This window comes from Chroicocephalus ridibundus, chromosome 4 (genome assembly GCF_963924245.1).
Source record: "Chroicocephalus ridibundus chromosome 4, bChrRid1.1, whole genome shotgun sequence".
Taxonomy (NCBI): Eukaryota; Metazoa; Chordata; class Aves; order Charadriiformes; family Laridae; genus Chroicocephalus; species Chroicocephalus ridibundus.
The window spans coordinates 19,336,753-19,356,739 of NC_086287.1; the positions used below are offsets into that span (position 1 = coordinate 19,336,753).

At 41.3% G+C, this 19,987-nt stretch overlaps 1 protein-coding gene across 5 annotated transcripts in view; it reads left to right on the plus strand.

Annotated features, from left to right (window-relative positions):
* The first annotated feature begins 11,170 nt into the window (after positions 1-11,170).
* The window catches only part of TOLLIP (toll interacting protein), a 34,289-nt gene continuing 25,472 nt past the window's right edge, over positions 11,171-19,987 (plus strand). For 2 of the 5 annotated variants that reach the window (XM_063332594.1, XM_063332595.1), the window contains exon 1: positions 14,534-14,691. In XM_063332594.1, the coding sequence (XP_063188664.1) occupies positions 14,659-14,691 (33 nt within the window). In that variant the 5' untranslated portion in view covers positions 14,534-14,658. Of the gene's footprint in view, positions 11,282-14,533; positions 14,692-15,770; positions 15,823-16,729; positions 16,944-19,987 lie in introns of those variants that run through there. The other 3 variants (XM_063332598.1, XM_063332596.1, XM_063332599.1) reach the window with 3 other exon arrangements.

Below are 19,987 nucleotides of genomic sequence, written 5' to 3' on the forward strand. Positions count from 1 at the left end.
GGTATTTATCAGTCCAAAGCAAGGGGAGCATGAAATTAACTTAGGGCCAAATCTTCTTTTCCTTACTTCAGCAGCTTCCTTTTGACATAAACAGTCATTTTGTTGAATAAGGAATGAGTTTAAAATATATGAGGACTTTATGATATCACCTATTACGGAGTATTTCCATGTTATTCAACATGGTATTCTTCTTTTGTGCATTTTATTCCTCCCTCCCCCAAAACCTTCTGAATACTCTCTTAAATACAATAGGTCCCGTTTGTCTCTGGTGTAACTCTCTGGCTTTCCAACTTCCTTTCAAATAGAAAATTAGAATTTTGGACTTCCATTCTAATAATAACAATAGATGAATTGATGTTGAATGTAGATATTCTTTTCCAGTTTTATGACAAGCCACAGTGGTCCAAGGAGTACCTTCTTTTGGTTTTGAAGTTTGAACATTTTTATCCTCCTCAAATTGTAATATTCCCACACTGTTGTCTACAGGAGTTTGTCTTTCTCTCCTGCATCTAATATAGTACACAGGTAGGGAGGCTGCACTTCCGAAACAGTCACATAGAGTCTTCAAGCGGCAGCCTGAAGCCACCTGAGGAGTCATCAGCAGGGTTTTTCAGTGATTATCACTCTCCTTAGTCTCCCTTGGGAATTGTGCAGCTGGTGGAGTGCTGCTTTCGTGAACCTTAGCTGTGATGAACGCATCCTGTATGGGTTAAAATAAGTTGGGACATAACTTCATATCCTCCTAACAAGGAGGTTTTCTTTCCATAGAAATTCATTGCACATTTCTCCTTCTCTCTTCCCTTTTTGCTTCTTAGTGAAGCGTGTTTTAAAGGGACATTGTTAGAAGATATTTTAATAGAAGTGAGTTGCTCTATACACGTCCCAAACTTAATAGAAACAATAAGGACTTTGCACACTGAAAACGAGGCTAACAAGCCCAAACTTTACAATGCAAAACATACCACAGTCTTTCTTGCTGCTTCTCCCCCTGTTTTCCCTACAAGATTAGTGGATGCTCCCATTCACGAGACATTTTAAAAGGGCAGTTTTTTGAGGCTGCTTGGAATTGCCTTTCTTGATACACCTGATATCCCTACAGAAATCTAATTTGCAGCATGGGGCTTTGTAATTTCATGCTAGAACAGCATAAAATGGAAGAATAACTCATCCAGAAGCAGGGGATTATGTAACAGTAGTGAAGGAGAATAAGCAGAGACAGTGAAGATCCTTTGGAAAGTCGTATTGCTGGCTTTACTGTGCCATACACCTGCTAATTGATTTCAAAGAACAGGGACATACATTGCCAACAGGTGGAAGAAAAGAGAGGGGTAAAAGCTTGGTATTAATACAGCTCACCTAAATGCACTCAGACAAAAAGGTATATTGCAGCTTGAATGAAATCATCCGGTATTCCCAGGCTCCATCTCATGAATTCCTGCTTTTCCTTCTCCTTTCCTTTCCGTTTCTTTTCCGTAGTACTACAGACTGGGGCAAAAACAGTATCTTTGGTGTCACTGGTGTACTTCAGCCGTTCAGAATGAAGAATGAGACATTTGGTGTAGAGATGCGCACAGCCTGTTACAAGTCACATCAAACAGGAGCCGCCCGGTTGAGTGCTGGGAGAGGCACACCACCCCACATTAGGGATTTGGTATGAAGGTGTGCCGAGCTAATGGAAGCTGTGGGCTCTGCCCCAGAAAGGACACTCACTAGCAAAGCAAAAGAATGGCTGACAGACACACTGAAGAAACTTCGAAGGTTGATGATCTGGACTGGGAAACCTCATTAGCTATTCCAACACATGGATGCTCTAAAGGTGCCACACCACTGGAGAATAGGGTAGCCAGCCATATACAGACCACTTTTCTTGTCCTGGTATTGGAGTACGTGAGGATGGGACTAGAGTGACAATAGCAATGACACTCAGTGCTGTATACAGCTGTTCTAGGCTGCTCCTTAACTTTAAAATAGCCACAGTAGAGGCACAGATAAAATATGCTGTCAACCAGGAGAAGAGGGTACACTACCACAGGCTCAGGCTGGAGAAAAACCAAGGAGCAGAATTGCCATGGATAGGAGCAGGAGATGGGTGGGAGACCCAAGTAGATAGGGGAGGAGGAGCTCTGCTGCAAGAATGCCCCCCTAGGTCTTCGTTCACCCTATCATTTTTTTAATCCAGTATGAGTTCCCCCTGGTGCTGCTAATGGTATGGGGATTGTTATTTTATTGATCTATCCACCATGATTTCCATGTTTGCCTCCTAAATTATCTAAGAATCTGGTGTACAATTCAGCTGCAATTGCTCTATATCAAAAATGTTCTTATCACTACATCATCTGTCTAGGTGCCTTTTAAATTTTTTGGTTTTCATGATACTACAGAATACTATGTCATCTCAAAATGGAGTCACTTCACTGTTCATAAGAGTTCTCTGAACATTCATTCAGTAAATATACCAAAAGAATCAGTCCTAGCATGGTACCTTTCACCAGACTCAGTTAATACTTATCTGTTTTGAAAAACGATCTATTTCTACTCACTGTTTAACTCTTAACTAGTTTCCAATGAAGGCATTTTACCGTAAAGCTCTTAAGTTTCTTAATAACACCTTCTGGTATTTTTTTATCACAACATCTTGCAAGCCATGGCCACCTAGCCGGGGCAGGCAGCTGGGAGCCATGGGATTGTGACACCTGCACTCTGTCACGCTTGGGCAGGCTGGAAGCTCTCAGAGCACAGCAGTGCCCTGCCACCTTCTCCATGCTTTCTTCCTCCAACATGAAAACCTCTCTGGTTAATAAACGCTCTTTGACAAATGAAAACTTGCAAAATCAAAGATGGAGGCTCAGAGAAACAGTGGCACAGCTGGATATTGGCGATTGGAATTTACTGAAAGAAAGTGCAGATTTGAAGGATGGGTACAGTTGACTACAGTGCAAGCTGTTTGAGGAAATTAGTAGGAGACCTACACAGAGAAGTGGATGATGCCAGGGACACAGTGAAAGACCAACAAAACAAAAGCAAACAATTAGAACTGCAGAATAAAAATTTGGATGAAATCAAGGATCAATTGAAGGCAGAGATCATGGAAATGGTCTGCCAGATTTCTGCATAGTGGGATAATAAAATGTGTCAAAAGGTATGTTAGAAGTGAGGAATAAGTTTGAAAATGGGACTCATTTGGAACACTTGCAAATCAGACTGGAATCGAAGGAGAAACAGTTTGAGCAAGAAAAGCTCTGAGCCCACCATTAAAGGTGAATATCAGAAGAACTTGACAAGCTCAGGGGAGTTCAGAGGAATTGCATTGTGCAGATGAAAGGACAACTAGAAGAATTAGCTGAGGAAGCTGCACTTTTGGCAGTAGTGAATAAGAACAACCCCTGGGCCTTACTGCATAAGTCTGCTGAAGCTGAACTTCTGGACGTCTCTCTCCCTTTGCTTAAAACACGAAATTTCTTCTGTTACATTCAGAATATCTTAAAGCTCTTGCTGTTAGTAACAGCTTGCTTTGGACTTCTCAGTTACTATTTTATCAGCAACAACATTCCACTATTTTGCAGTGGCAGTATATTTGATATACCGGTGCAAATCTTGTACCCATACTTCATTTTTGAAAACGAAGGGCTATTACCATTTTAAGAATAGCTATAAAGGCTCTGCAGAGCTATCCACACCAATTTGGTGATCTCCCCTTGTACTGGTTTTGGATATGATAAAGTTAAATTTCTTCATAGTAGCTTGTATGGTGCTACATTTTGGATTTGTGATTAAGACAGTGTGGATAACACAGAGATGTTTTCATTATTGCTGAGCAGCGCTTACGCAGCATCAAGGCCTTTTCTGCTTCTCACACCGCCCCACCAGCGAGTAGGCTGGGGGTGCACAAGAAGTCGGGTGGGGACACAGCTGGGACAGCTGAGCACCACTGACCACAGGGATGTCCCATACCATATGATGTCATGCTCAGCAATAAAACGGAGGGGTGGAGGTTGGTATGGGCTGCCGTGGCTCAGGGACTGGCTGGGCATAAGTGGGTTGGTAGTGAGTAATTGTTTTCTTTTGCATTACTTGTTTTTCTTGGTTTTGGGGTTTTTTTGTGTGTTCCCCCCCCCCCCCCCCCCCCGTTGTTTATACTTTCCCTCCGTCCTTTTTTTTTATTAACTTCTCTTTATCTCAATGCACAAGTTTTCCCACTTTTACCCTTCTGATTCTACCTCTAATCCTGCTGGGGGGGGAAGTGAGCGAGCAGTTGCGTGGTGCTGAGCTGCCTACCAGGGTTAAACCATGACACCCCTTCTGTGCGTTAATACATGGGTTCATGTGTTTTTTTAGAAATCAAGTAAACTTTAGGTTCTGAGCATAGCCTTTTTTTTAAGTTAGATTGTTAACTGTGATTATATTTTATAGTAGATAGCTGCACGTAGTAAAAACTCAACCCAGAGCTCACTGCCTCGGGCAAAGGAGATGAAAGAATTGCAGTTTCTGCTAATCTGACGGAAAGTGGGCAATTGGCAGTACTTGATCCTGGAATCCACATCCTTACTAGGTTGCCAACTTCTAAGTTTTTTCACCTATGGGTCACATTGCAAAGCATAGCTTTGCTCCAGACTTTGAGGAAGAGCATGGAAGAATTTAAAAATGTGGGAGGGCTTAGTATGTTAGTTGAGGTTGATTAAGAAGGGCTTTTATTAGTGGACATTAATTCAGACGGTGCATATTTACATTTGGCTAAAACCTTTTGTTTGTGCATCTAGAGACAATAGGCTCAGGAACTTTTTAAACACAAATAAATAAATACACGCCATTTTGTGGATGGAGAGTTAAATCCTAAAGACCAATATGGCAGCTGGCCAACTGGTAGTCATGCAGAGCCCTCAGAATTATCCCTGACATTTATGCACAAAGCAGGTAGACGAAGCTTGCCAGGCAGGAGCTAGCAAACAATCAGTACACTGAACAAATATGATACAGCAAAAAAAATCTTAGACGGTGAAGGGAAAGCTGTGATTCCAGGACATCATTTTCACTGCAGCTTGTAGCAGTGGCAGTGGAGAAAAACTCCAGAGATGAAAAGGCTAGAACAACTCCTTCATCTCCTTGGTGCCTGTCCTGTGTGACAAGTCACCCTTTGAAATCGGAACAGATGCAGTCTAGAAGAGGAAAGTTTGAGCATAAAGAGATCGGGCAATGCTCAGAGGTAAGGTGAAGTCAGAACAAAGAAGGTTTCTATTTAAGATGCTGAACTGTGACTCAGAGGGACTAAATTTTCTTCCTGCATCCTTCCTCCTTTTCCTCTGGCAAATCACTTAATCTCTCCGTATCTCAGTTGCCCAACTGAATAATGAGGCAGTAATATTAAATAGCATGTTTCTCTTCATACTTGAGAGAATTTGTTTGTTTGTTTGTTTTAAACTAGAATAATTTTACAGAACTAAAGGAGGGAATGATAAGATAAATAATTGAACGAGCGAAGTGGAGGGGGCAAAATGGAAGGAGCTGTGGCAAAGGCTGAGGTAGGAATCTCTTACCCTGGATCAACAACATCAGTCAGAACAGTACGCATAAAATGGTTTAATCAGAGAAAATGCCTGGTACAATTAGGACCCAATCTAAATAGAGACCTTTAAGTACTATTGTTATCGGATGCTCCTAGTAATGAGAGGTGAACTGCCTGTAAGGGGGTATTTGTGCCAATACTGTATTGCCAATACCTGAACTGTACTGCCTGGCAATTCATTGACAATTGCAGCTATGCAAAGCCAGATGGATGTTACTTCATTCTTGTTGCCTGGTGCCACAGGGAAAACCATGAAAAAAACAAACGTTCAGTGGGATCAAAGTTAAAAAAGAAACATGGTCACAAAGAAAGGGTTCCAGAAATATGTCGTGAGAAGAGTCACAGAAGATAACTCTGCGATGAGGTAGATAGCTTTGTTGCCCTCATTCTTGAACAGATCTTCTCAGCCAGCTTCAGTTGCTGTCCTGTATGCGTAACACACGTGAAATCTGAGGGTGGCTTACACAGAACTTTAGAGGCTTCTGTAGAAGCCAACAGCAGCATTACAGCTTGCAAAGGTATTTACAAAATACATTTGTACAAAATTGTTACTTCACATAACACATCAATATGTGGTGAATTATGCACAGAGAGAAAACATCTCTTTCTCTGTTTTTGATAAACTGTTTCAATAGCAATATTTACAGGTCATACAAAAATACAGTTCTTCTGTTAAACCAGCGATAAAGAACCAGAATCAGGAACAAAATTGCATATGCAGCACTGTCCTTTCTACAATTTGCAGTCTTTATGAATGATGTATAAAAGGCTCAGATAATCCTATGATGTTTCTTTCCCATCTTTATTTTAGGGGGGGAAAAAAAAAAAAAGAAAAAGAAAATTACGTGCTTGGTTATAACCAAAAAAAGCAAAGTCATATTTTTAATTCACACATTTTTCTTGTTCTTAATACAGCTGTAGGGCTGAATTCCTGCAGGGGAAATCTGTACAATTACAGTCAGGTGACAACACCATTCGGTTGAAGACACCATGTGCCAGAAAGCGCTACACAATGCTATAAGCAGAAGGAAAGCTGAGCAAGAAGTCACTTGAAACAGGTATGTGAGCATATGTGTTATACAGATACATTATATCTGTATGTTATACAAAATTTTGCTTTCTTTACAGTGTATTACTACTTCAGTTAAAACCACACTTACAGCAGCAATTCATTGGTTTTAAGCAGCTCTTTTCTTAATCTGAAAACTTCACATGCTAAGATGATGAAAACTGGCTTGTCTTACCTGCCTTATTTCATTTTTACTCTTTGATTCAATTCATTACTTTTTCTGGCGTTTTCTTTCAAAGTGCATTCTTGCAGACAACTTGAAGTGTACGTGAGGTCTCCTGAGGGCTCATATGCACACATACTTCTGCAGTTATCCTAACTAGAAGACCCTTGTGTGTTAACGAGTTAGTGATCTACAGAACAGCTAACCCGAGAAGGTGCAGGCTTGTGCTGTGCTGTACATTCAGCTTGGTATTCGGCCCTGTGGTGTGCTGCACGTATCCTTTGGCCACAGGGGAACCCTGGCCTGCTAATTGCCATGAAGGAGCCTGTTGGCAGCTCCCGTGTGGCACTAGTGAGTACACCACCCACATGTCCTGTATCTTAAAACACGCTTCCATTTTTCAAAGTTTTTCTCCAGTCTGTCAGATGATAGAAAGGAACGAAGTACACTCTCTAAACATCGGATTTGTAATTTCTTCCCGTAAATTACATATATCTATTACATATTGCAGTAAGTGCTGAAGACCTTGATCAAAATGACCTTTTGTGCTAAACACTCTGTGCATGTTTATTGACACAGAGAGCCTGCCCTTGAGCAGGCAGAACTGTAACACACAACAGGTGTGTTAATATCACCTTGTTTGGGAGTGGAGAGGCAGTGTGGTGAGATCATGATATTGAGATCATAGAGCCTATGGAAACCGAACTTATATCTTCAGCAAGTCTAACAAGATGAATATTGCTCTTGTGTTTAAAGCAATTAGCTTTAAACACAAGACCAATACCTCATTAGAAGTCTCCCTTGTAAGGAGAAAATTAATTTTCTTGTGTGACTGAACACAAAGGTGACACCTTATAAGGTGACACCTAATGATCAGTGAACAGAAGTCGGAGTTGTGAAATGCTTGAAATATTTAGCTACATGTGTAGACTCATCCAGTCCAGATGTTTGAGAACTCTGAAGCTACAGCTGATTCAGTATCTAATGGCTTTTCCTCAGCGCTGTCTCTAGTATCCTAACAACTTTGAGGTTGTTGGAAGAAACCTGCTGGAAAACTGCCAAATGTGCTGCATTTTCAGAGGTGCTACGCTCCTGCAGCTCTTGCTGACTTCCCTGAGGCTGAGGTAAAGCAGCTCTGCAGAGAAGCAAAACGGCTGTCCCTCCCTGGGCAAAGCTCTAGACCCTCTTTGTACATCGGTGCTGACTTCAAAGGAGGCTGAGGATATGTCCACAAAGAAATCAGACCCAGGAGGTATAAGAATCCTTTCACCGGAGGCACCAAGTGTATTTCTGTGCAACTTACCCTGTTCCCCGTAACCTGTCACATTCAGCAAGAAAGGCTCTGGAGGAAAGATGGAAATAGAAAACCAGACTATTGTGTTATTTGAAAATAATCTTTTCCAAAGGGAATGTAGGCTAGGGACTTTTAAGAAGATGGGACTTCAGAGCTGACAAGTGTATCTAGCGTGTCAATGTGGTAATGAAGTTAGTTCTGCACTGTTTGGAAAACAGCAAATTTCCTTGCAAGGTTTGTGATTAAACATCTAACAGAAAATAATTATTTCCTTGCAGGCACTTAGGCACCAAATACAAAGACACAGAGGGAGAGCCAGACAGAAAAAGAACCTGCTAAATATCACTATTGAAAGCCACTATTATTGTAGAGTCCTCATAATATTCACTGTTAATTATAAAACCCAGTATCTATAAAATTGAAGTACCCAGTGGATGAAAGTAGGACATTTAACTCGCTGAATTCCTTCTTCCTTCAATCCTTTTACACACAAAAAGAATTGGTGCTTATTCTGTAAAAAACAGCAGTTGGAGAGAGGAGAGAGAGAGCATATTGGTTTGCATGTATGTCTTCTTGTCATGTTTGCATGTATATCTTGTTATCGCGGAGGAGCAACAAATTAGCTAAATTACAAAAGAGAAAAACTGTTTTTCTGCATATAAGCAAAGATTTCTATAATGAACTTGAGTAAACAGAAGAGCAATGTTTGCTTGCTTGGGGATCGAGTGGGAGAGAAAGAATTTCTGCCTATTACTATGAGTGTGGGGAATTGTACCTTACCTGAACCAGCGGGAAATGTTTGTTATGTTGAGCAGAAATTCACATTTGCACTACTTGTGCCTACACAAAATATTAGATCAAAGGGAAATGTATGAACGAATTGAGTATGATGTATTTGGAAGAAATCTGAAAAAAAATTGGGCTTGTTAGCATCACTCTAAAATAATATCCTTAACTTCTTGAAGGAAGTTGTCATTTCTTCCTTTGTCATTTCACCCTTATTTTTCATTGTTTCTCTCCTTCTGTGTCTTAATTTATTATACTTAAATATATATGCTTATACACTTCATTTTGGTGAGGAGGAGTTTGGTGAGCGAACAAAACCAATTCCTTCCTCTTTCTACCTATTTATTTTCTTCTCTAAGAAAAAAGAAAAAAGGAAACAGGAAAAAAGAGAGGAGAGGAGAGGAGAGGAGAGGAGAGGAGAGGAGAGGAGAGGAGAGGAGAGGAGAGGAGAGGAGAGGAGAGGAGAGGAGAGAAGAGAAGAGAAGAGAAGAGAAGAGAAGAGAAGAGAAGAGAAGAGAAGAGAAGAGAAGAGAAGAGAAGAGAAGAGAAGAGAAGAGAAGAGAAGAGAAGAGAAGAGAAGAGAAACCCAAAACAAATACATGGAAAATCGTACAGCACATGAACAAGATTCCTACAATATCTGCTCACAGACTGGCATGGTACTAGGTACAAATACGGATATCACAACTGAGAATGCTGCATGTCCTCCTCCTGTGAGAGTAGAATGGTAAAATCTAAGTTGCTTTAGTCTTTATTTTCAAACAACGACTTCTGAATTCTGTCTTTTTAAAGATGAGGCGGGAGGGAGTTCTCCTATTTGAAAAATAATCTAGTTAAAAAAGAATAATCTGATTAAATAAAAAAGATGTGAAGATTTAATTTGCTAGACTTCTCTCTAGAGAACAGCTTCTTTTTAAATAAGCAAACATGTCAATTCACAATTACTGCGGGCAGGTATTTTTGCCAACCAACCATAACATGTATACATTTGTAGAACAACTTCAGGAGGAGTTAAGAGGATTCAACTCAACAAAAACAAACAGGTCACCACACTTAGGCAAGAATAATGAACTGCAAAAACATAGAATCATAGAATCATAGAATCATAGAATTGTTGAGGTTGGAAGGGACCTTTAAGATCATCGAGTCCAACCTTTAGCCTACCCTGACAAGAGCCACTTCTAAACCATGTCCCTCAGTGCCCCATCTACCCTTTTTTTAAACACCTCCAGAGATGGTGAATCCACCACCTCCCTGGGCAGCCTATTCCAATGTTTAATAACCCTTTCAGTGAAAAAGGCGGTGAAGGACGAGCTAAGTAACAGCATGTCAGGAAAAGATTTGGATGTTAACACAGATCATAGGCTGAACAGGAGTAAACAATGTTACGCTGCTGTAAAAATGGCAAACCCTTACTGCAACTTATAGCTAGTGTTATCATCTACAAAACATTTAGTAATTCTTCAGCTCTCCTTGGAGCTGTTTTTGCCCCAGCTGGGATGCTGTGTCCAATTTTGGATATGTCAAAGAAGGTGTGGTTCTATTGGGAAAAAAACAGAGGAAGACAACAAAAACTATCAGGCTTCATAAAAGTATACTTATAAGGAAAGGCTGAAGGAATTGGGTAAAGTTTAGACTGACATACATCTGAACAGCTGAACTTCAGAGAAAAGAAAATTAAAAGGTAAAATAGTATCAGTTTTCAAATACAGAAAAGATAATTTCAATGAGAGGAACAAGCTGGTTTCAGTGTCTATTGTGTGCAGGACAGAGACACTTTGCTCTCATTAACTGCTCATCTCTTTTGGAAGTGCTGTCTGGAAATGGACACGTTACCCAAATAACACTGAATACAGTCTTTGCACTACTACAATTTTCCTGGTGCATTAAAAATACACTTAAGAAATACAACTTGGGAAAAGCATGGCGGAACTGGAGAAAAGGGAAAAAAAATCTTCCTATGATTGTAGATTGCTCTCCTCCTCTGAAGCAGCTGCTGTCTGAAATTGTTTTCAAAGAACTTTCTCCTCACGTCTGTGCTGAATGAGCCTATAGAAAAACCTGGCACGAGCTTGATTTGAAATGAAATAACTCCCATTTTGGAGTGGACTGTGTGATGAAGATGTAGTTATAAAATAAATAATGATTCAGCTCTAACTTTCAATTTTGTCCTTATTAAGTTGCTCAACCAGGTGTTGAAGCCAATAGAATTTGCTTTTCCTCTGTTGGAAAGCTATTCTGAGTGCAGCGTGACTGAAGAACAGCCACTTATTAGCTGCTCGGCAGTGCTCTCGGCTTTTCTGCTAGAATCCCCCGCAATTGCTCGAACAACGCTTTTGCCAATACTCATCTAGCTCAATCAGTAGCTGTAACGCCGGGGTATGAAATTATGCGGTGGTTGCGATGGTGGTAAGTTGCCTGCTGTTTAACATCTCTGTTTCATGGCCTGGTGTTGGGAGGGATGCAACGCTGATTTTGAGCTTCGGTTTGTATTAAATTCTTTCTCTCTTCAGTCTATCCAGTTGAATTCCCTTGTAGTTTCAGTGCAGTACGCATCCTGGCTGAAATTCCTGGGTAATGTTGTATGCTGTTAGAGTTGCCATGTTTCACGGGAGCTATCTTTCCTTCCTAATGAGGGACGTAATCCTTCTGCAGCCCAACTGCATAGTGAGGATTATTTAAAGTTTGTGGTGCCCTGTTAGTACCTTGCATGCTATTGAAGTGCAAATTATTGTTTGTTACAGCCAGTCTGAATGCCATCTGGGATTTCCATGTTATTGTTTCAGCTCCGTTGTACACCACCAAGCTTGAGCTGGTACCATGAACAAAAGATTAGCGTTGCACTCTGTTGTGTGTTTGGTGCTGTGTCCAGCGCCTGTGTAAGGCCACGTACATCCTGAGAAGCTATGCTCAGCACACCAGGACTCCGGGGGTGTTTCTGTAGTTTGAAGCCTGCAACATCCGTTTCCTTTTTCTGCACTTCTACTCTGGTACCGGCTGGATCCACAGAGCAGTGGATCCCTTTGGCCTTCTCCCCTGGTCACCTTTACCTGCTATTAACTTTAAGTCAGCTTTGGGAGACTGCGTAAGAAATGATGGTGGAACTGGGCTCTACGTTTTGTAAAATATGCTTTCTCCCATGCAAAGGTTCCAGCAAAGGTAATAGTCAACTTTGGCATTTGGCCTGGTATTGAGGAAGCAGCACGGAGAGCTCAGAAACACACGCTGCCTCCTACCCAGCCAGTGGCTGGGAGCAAGGAGACGAGGTTATAAAAAGTGTGAACAGAAAGCTATAGGTGAAATTTCAGGGAATATGGGGCTTACGACAAATCTGTCAGAAACAAAGTTAAATAGAAAACTGTAGGAGAGTGTCAAAGCAAAAGAGGGTGGAGAGGAGAAGCAAAAGAAGTAGAAGCATTTAGGCAAGAACAGATAGGGCAATGGAAAAAAGGGGAAGATTTGGGTAGGGGAGATTCTGGGAGGGACAGATGAAGAATTGGGAAGAACAGAGAAGAGACTGGGAATTAGAGTGAAAGAATGATACAGGAGAAACTGACGTCTAAATTTTTATTACAAGATAAATGCAATTTATTGTCATTATAGCTTCTTTAATTACCTTTCAATCTTTTCTTTAATGATGCCCATATGTTGCAAATAACAGGGTTTTATGAATTTTCTTCTCTCACCTTTCCATGGCTTACATTCCCACTTTAATTACTACATTGACATCAAATGCCTTGCCTAATGTTTTTGCACCAGTGCTCCCTATTTGTGGTGATCTCGCACTCGGGGAAACAAAACCACCTGTCTCTCCAGGTCGAAGGCTACTTGCTGTTCTTGTGGATGTCCACCAGATGGCAAAGCCGCTATTTTTGTAGAATTTCCAGGCCACTTTCGATACTAATTTACCCTAGGCAGAGTGTGGGCTTGTTTAACAACAGATCCTTTACTGCATAGATTAAAAGTAAGTAATTAGCTTCTATGTGGATTTCCTGGGAATAATAATAAAACAGGACAATAAAAGATGCAGTTAGAAAATGGTGGTGCTGGCAGGAAGGCACTGTGTTCACTCGTCACTGTGTATCTCTGTATGACGAAAACATGTATCAAGAATCTCTGAGTTAATATTACTAGGTTTTTTGTTGATATAAATTGTATAGAGACAATAATGTTTTCTCATGTCTAATCTCTTTGACATTGTTGTGACTAGACCAGGCCTTAGAATGAAATCCACAGTAAGTAAAACTGTAACTGCCCGTGACTTACCTAAAACTAGTTTCCTAGCTCGTGCGGTTATAAATGTAACAATAGCAATGAGGCTGGTTAACACACTTTTCCCTCCAACTTGCCCCCATGATGTCAAGATTGTAATTATGGAGATATGCACTGACCTTCTTCCCTTACCTCTCTGGGGCTTACTTACTGTTCTAACCATGTTGCTATCATTTAATAATAGAAACTCAGTTGAACATATATACAATATGTAGAAATGGAGATGGAGAGTTTCCTGAGAGAGGCTACACGTGGATAACATTTGTTTCTAACTCTATCAGTACACAAGCTTTGTACAGAGAGGGCACATATCTGACATTGTAAGATGCTGAATGTTCTTAATCACTTAGCTTAATTTTAAATTGCACCGCCCCTTCATACAGTGCACTATCTGTAGTGATGATTTCCTTCTTAAATGGTTTTGTAGGTTGACCTGAATTCTGCTTCCAGCTGAGGAAACCATATGCGGGGGTAAGAGAGGAACGTTACAGTCTTTCTCTTCAGCTGGCTGGTTGACTTACAGCTGGCACCAACTATATATTCGTTCAATGGCTCCCAATCAGTTACATCCTGTAGTACTCATTTTTCCGAGTATCAAGACACAAGTAAAAAGATGAAGCCGTTCTCACTCCAAGTAGATGTCAGGGTAGTGTGGAAAGGAAAAAAAAAAAAAAAGCTGGTGCTATATTTGGAGCGTTCCTAATTGCGCTGTTCTATTTCCAGCTGCCGAAATCTGCGCTAGAATTTTAATTAAGGGCTAAATTCGTGCAGCATACCCTAACAACAGGAAACAGTTATGTTATTTAAATAGGCTTTGAAACGATCAGATTTTATCTCCCAAAGCAGCACTCGGCTGAATATTAAAGCCGCTTTTGTTCTTCTTGGAAAGGGCTGCAATGGCTGGGCAAGCTGAAGGTCGCCGTACCCGCTTTGGAAAAACCATCAACGGCGGGCAGGCCGGGCGAGGCAAAACGCCGCTTCCTTACACACGTCGGGGGCGAGGAGCGCTTCACGCCGTCCCACGCGAAACCTCCGCCCCCTTCGTCTTCCAGCGGGGCGGATGCTTCCCCTCAGGCCGGCGGGACGCCTCCGGCACCAAGATGGCGGCCTCGAGGCGTCGTACCCGCCCCGGCTCCTCCTCAGCGCCGCGGCGCCCCCTAGCGGCTGCAGCGGCCACAGCGGAGCACAAGTGCGCATGCGCTTATCGACGGAGGGGGGGCGAGCGGGAGGCGCGGTGCGCCTCCCGCTCGCCCCCCCTCCGTCGATAAGCGCATGCGCAACACCGGACGGGTGCGTTGTGTTCCCTCCGCGCATGCGCACGGCGCCGCTTTGGCAACGGCCGGGAGGGGGCGGGGGAAGAATGCGTTGCTGCAGGCACGCCCGGGCGCTGGGGGCGGGGTCGGGGGTCAGCTGACGGGGCTGAGTGACGGTTGGCGGCGGCCGTTGGGATCGGTAACGGTAGCGGCGGCGGCCTGGCGGGGCGGAAGGAAGGGTCTGGGTCCGAGGGAGGCGCCATGGCGACCACCGTCACCACTCAGCGGGGTCCGGTGAGTGCTGCCGGGTGAGGGTTGGTTGAAGGGGCCTCTCCTGTTAATTCTTGCGGCTGCGCCGCCTTGGGGTGGTGAGTCCCGGCTTGGACCCTTCTGGGCTCCGGCTTGTGTCCGTCTCCCCCTCGGGCGGTGGGCCTCGGTGGGAGGGTGACTCACCCTTGTCTCCTTCCCTTCCCCGGCTCGCGGCCCGTGGCGGCAGGGAGAGGAAAGACCTCTCTCCTTCCCCAGGCTGCCGCGATACGGGGGGAGGGGGGCGGGCGCAGGAAAAGTCCTGGTTCTTCTCCTGCTTCTCCGCCTTGCGGAGAGGACGAGGGGAGGGGAAAATCCCTCCTATCTGCGCGTAGGGCTAGAAGAGGCAATTCTGCTCGTTCTTTGTTTTAGGGCCTTCCAAAGGAGCGAAGGGCTTAAACGAAACCAGAGCTAAATCTCGTTCTCTTTAAAGCAGAGTAGAGCTTTATGTTTTCGTGGTTGGGTTAGGGAGATTCAGGTATCTGTCTCTGCAATTGCCACCTGAAAGCTGGGACGTGAAACGTGCTGAAATACGCATTCACTGGTAGTACGTAGGCGTGTGTGTTGCGGGGGTGGTGGGGGGGAGAGGGCTGAGCAGTCTTAAAACCGATTTAACAGTCTTCTGGGAGTTAATGTTGCTAGCTTATTGGAAATGTGTTATTGTCTAGTTTTGCCCTGGAATAATCTTGCCCCACACCAGGTTGTTCTACAGTGCGGTGTATAACTCTGCAGTATAATGTCAGCTCTCGATTGATGTGTGGTTCCTGTCTGTTCCTCCTGTCTGGAAAGATCTGGTAGTAATTGACAATACGATGTTGCTCTGGAGGTGAAGTAAGATTTTCTTAAACAATAAATTTAAAATGTTGTATTTTGCTTCCTAGAAGCAGCTGAATTTTTTGAGTGTCTATGCAGCCTTGATGAAAGACCAGAGGAATGAATAAACTCCTAATCTTGAAAACTGCATCACTGTCTGTTGTTATCTCATGACAGTACTCTTATGTGATCATCGACTTAATTTCTTAAAATGCCTTATTTGTCTGGTCTTTCAGAATAGATTCCTTTTACAATGGATTGTGATGGTTGTTCTGTTGGAATAAAACTTCTAAGTGGAGAATTAAGGTAAAAAGAGTGAAATAAGATTTTTGTTCTATCTTTATGGTATCCTGGAAAGACAAGGACTGCTGTTCTGATTGAATCTGTCACAAATTAGATAGTTGCTATCCCCAAAGGCTTGGCGTTTGAAAGTTGATGCCGTGATTGCACCCAGATAGAATTCTGTCAATATGTAAGAGGTTGTAATTTAAAAAAGCTCAAAATAATATAAATGCCTGAAAAATAATGAGTTTGTTCAAAAGTAACTTCCGGTCGTCCTTTAGTTTATGTTTGGAGAAGGTTGCAGAGATTAAGGGAGTTGATAAAAAACTAAGTGGTTTGGCTAAAGCTGAATAGTAGGCCTGATTGCAGTCCTGGTTTGTGGAGAGATGAAATTATGCAAATATTTCTATCTCTGAAATGGAGTAGGGTTTCTTTTTGAGAGGAATCTTAATTGCCTGTGGTACTAAACACCTTGTTGATATTGAGTGGAATACTTTCAATATCTGCTTGTTTTAGCTTGGTGAAATCCTCTTCCTGGGTTTAGATAAGATTTTAGTGAGAACCTTTTTGGATGTAGCTATACTCTTGCAAATGTTTGAATATCGTAACTGCCTAGTCTCTCTTAAATGTTTTAAAGGAACTACATCTCAATGCTTAGAATGTTATTCTTCCACGTCTTATTTTAGAATTATCCAGGTACTCCTGTATAATCCCTTGGCACTATTTTGTTACTTAAAATTGATTTAAGCCTGACAAATGGAAAGGTGTATGATGATTTATCTTGTACCACTTCGGTTTTCTGTTTTTTGGGATTTTTTTCGTATGTGTTCCTAACACTGTTGTGTATACTTTCCTTGCCTTAACCACTTTAGAGATTTGAATGTTCTCAAATGAATGAATAAACTGTGCAATATTAAACTGCCATTCACAGGTGAGGATGCTGATATGGTACATGCCAGCCTTTCTTAATTATCTCTAGAGTGGAAGATAGAATTCTACTTGTTTCTATATATACAACTGCATTACAAATGAATAGCCACTAAACGGTGCTAAAGGATTGGGAAACATTTTCTCTTTAGTGCTGCAGAGAACAGTTCTGTCTGTGTTTCAACAGGCAAGAAAATACTCAAGGTTGTTTCTTGCAGGTAAGAAAATAAAATATACTGCTGTACTGTAGCCAGTCTTGGTCTTATACCTGTGCTTTCTAGTTTGTGACGATGCTTATTTGGCAAGTAATTAAAACTTCCAATTGGTGTTTAGTTTTTCAGATGAGACAGAACTGGAATTCATCCTGTGTGTTACTGGTAAATATTCTGCTAGAATATATAGTTCTCTGACTATTTTCAGGATGTTATGGAATCAGTGTGTTTTCACATTTTGTGATCTTTTTGAGAGCAAAACACATTTTGAAATGTAAACTATGGCTGAATATATAAGGGCTGCTAAATGATACCTTTTCCAAGTGAGAGGCATTAATGAACAGTTTAATCAGGCTTCAGGTTAAGTCTGAGAGACCAAAACCTTGTATTTGTGATTCCTTAGCTAGCCAGACGTGCCCAAAATTAATTTCCATGATTATTCACCATGCTCACAAAATATGTCAGGTCCTCCAAAATTAGACTGAGTACCAAACTAGGACTATTTAAATTTCTACTTCTAATTTCCCTAATAATCACTACTGTGATGATTTGGAAATGTTCTAATGGGCAGGCTTATGTTTATGATTACTTCTCTCTTCCTGTCCTAATACTGTCATTTAACTATGTAAGTCTTGCTGTCTCTGATTTTACTTGAAGTTTTATTTTGAGACTCTTCAAAACTTTGGTATCTTTTTCTGAATGATGGTGACAAAGAAGCAATTAGTGTTTGCATTGTTCAGTATCAACATGTTATGCTGTCACATAAGCAATTTTTAATACAAAAATCCTATCACCAGAAGAATTGTGTTGATAATTCTGGATATAATTGAATATTTTAATAGATATTTTGTTTCATATTAGAACGTCGATATATGTAGTATTAAAATCCTTATCCGTGAAGGTGGAAATGTCATAAAGACACATTGTTGCAATCAGTTTGGATTTCAGAATTTGTTTAAAAAGTTGGGGGAGTAAGATGTCGTTGAGTCGTTATAAGCAAAATGTGAATTAATTTTTAAGTGCTGTGATCTGATCTTTGGCGCGTGTTCCTTTATCAGAAAATGTTGAGAGCAGCATTGGTAATGCTTTGAAGTTCTTGCTTTCTAGCAGATGAGAGCAGTGCCTTAAGGCACTAAATGGCTTATTCTCTATTGCATCCAAAGACATTTTCTTTTAACCAAGACTTGGAGGAAAGAAAAATCTGTATTGGTATGTCTAGTAGTAGTGTAGAAAAAGGAGGAAGCCTGTTCTTGGGATTGATGGCAATTATCCTCCTCCTTAATACTTATCCCAATGTGAATTCATGGATTCACTTATTTTTAGCTGTTTCTATGGCTTTTCCACATGTTATTCCTCTGTTACATTGAATAACAATGTACCAAATCACATAGATCAAATATGCTATAAATGCTTCTTGAATTTGAGATGTCTATGGGCACTCATTCTATCTTTTATTTTTAACTCATGTTTGAATACGATAGTTACTGCCACACTTAGCAGGAATCCAAATTACTGTTTTAGCGAAGAAGGGAATCTTTTTATTGTAGTTAGTGGTTCTTATTGATTTCTTCTTTGGTAAAACTAAACTTTTGGGTTTTGTTATTAACAGTTGTGCTTTTTCACTGTGGAATGTATTTTGCACATATTTAAATGTTAATGTCTTGGACAAATTTATATTTGCTGGGAAAATCCAGAGGCAGCAGCTTATGGCAAAATGGTTAGTCAAGACTAAATATAGATGCTGTAATTGGGGGAAAGGAAAAATAATATTACGGTGGTGTCTACCGGTAAAGGCTTTATTATACTGTAGTCATATGGAAGCAACAGAAGCGATAAAGTAGATGGGAAATATCTGACAACAAGAAAAAAATCATGAGAATGGGAGAAGAAATGTCTGGTACCTTGCAGTCCATGACACTTTTTTTTTATTTTATTTTGGTGACATTTTAAAAAAACAACACATAATAAAAAAACCTCCCAAAACAAAAAAGCAAAAATCTGTAAAATTAATAAACTTAATTGCTATTATAGTCTTTCCTTTGTCCACCTCTAAATTCAAATTCTGAAGTAGGGCCTTTGACTACGATTCTACTAGAGTTTAACTGGGAATGTGTCATGCTGTAGCCTGAGTTCTGTAGAATCATTCAGGTTAGAAAGGATGTCAGGAGGCCATGTAGTCCAATCTCTTACTAAATACATGGTCAGTTTTTAATTCAGACAAGGTTGCTCCAGGCTTTGTCCATCAGGATCTTCCAAACCTCTAAGGTGAGAGTTTTTGCAGCCTTCCTGTGCAATTTTTAGTTGTCCCTGCAATTACTTATTTTTTTTCTCCTTATTTCATGTCAAACCTCCCCTGTTTCAGCTTTACAGTTGAGGTCTCACTTCTTCTTGCCTTGCATCTCGGAAAAGAACCTGTCTCTGTTTTTTAAAAACCTCCTCAGCGATAGCGTAAAGCTGCTATGAGACGCATCCTAAGTTTCTTCTATTCTAAACAAATCCTCAGCCTGTCCTCACAAGTCTTGTGCTACAGTCCTTTTCATGGGCTGTCTTGGTGGATCTTTGCTGGGCTCCCTCAAGTTTATAATTTTTCATGTACTGCTGGGCCCTAAACGGGTTGCAGTATTCCAGCTGTGGTCTAATGAGTGCTGAGTTAAGGGGAACAATCGCTTTCCTCAGCCTACTGGCTAGGCTTTTGTCGATCCAGTATAGTATGCTGTTAGGCTTCATTGTTGGGAGAGTGCTCTGTTCATTGATGTTTAGCTTGCTCTGCACCAGGACCCGTATGTTTTTCTCTGTAGAGCTGCAGCCCTGCCAGTTTTCTCTAGTCTGTACCAGTGCCAGGGGATTTTTCTCTCCAAAGTACAGGACTTTGCACTTGTTGAATTTCCTGAGATTCCTGACAGTGAATTCTTACAGCTCTCTGGTTGGTTGTCCTGTCCTCAAGTATGCTAGTCATTCCCCCCCAGATTTGGTGTCATCCTCACAACTGATGAGGGTACATTCTGTCTTCTCCTCTGGTCACTGATAAGGAAAAATATTAGATGCATAAG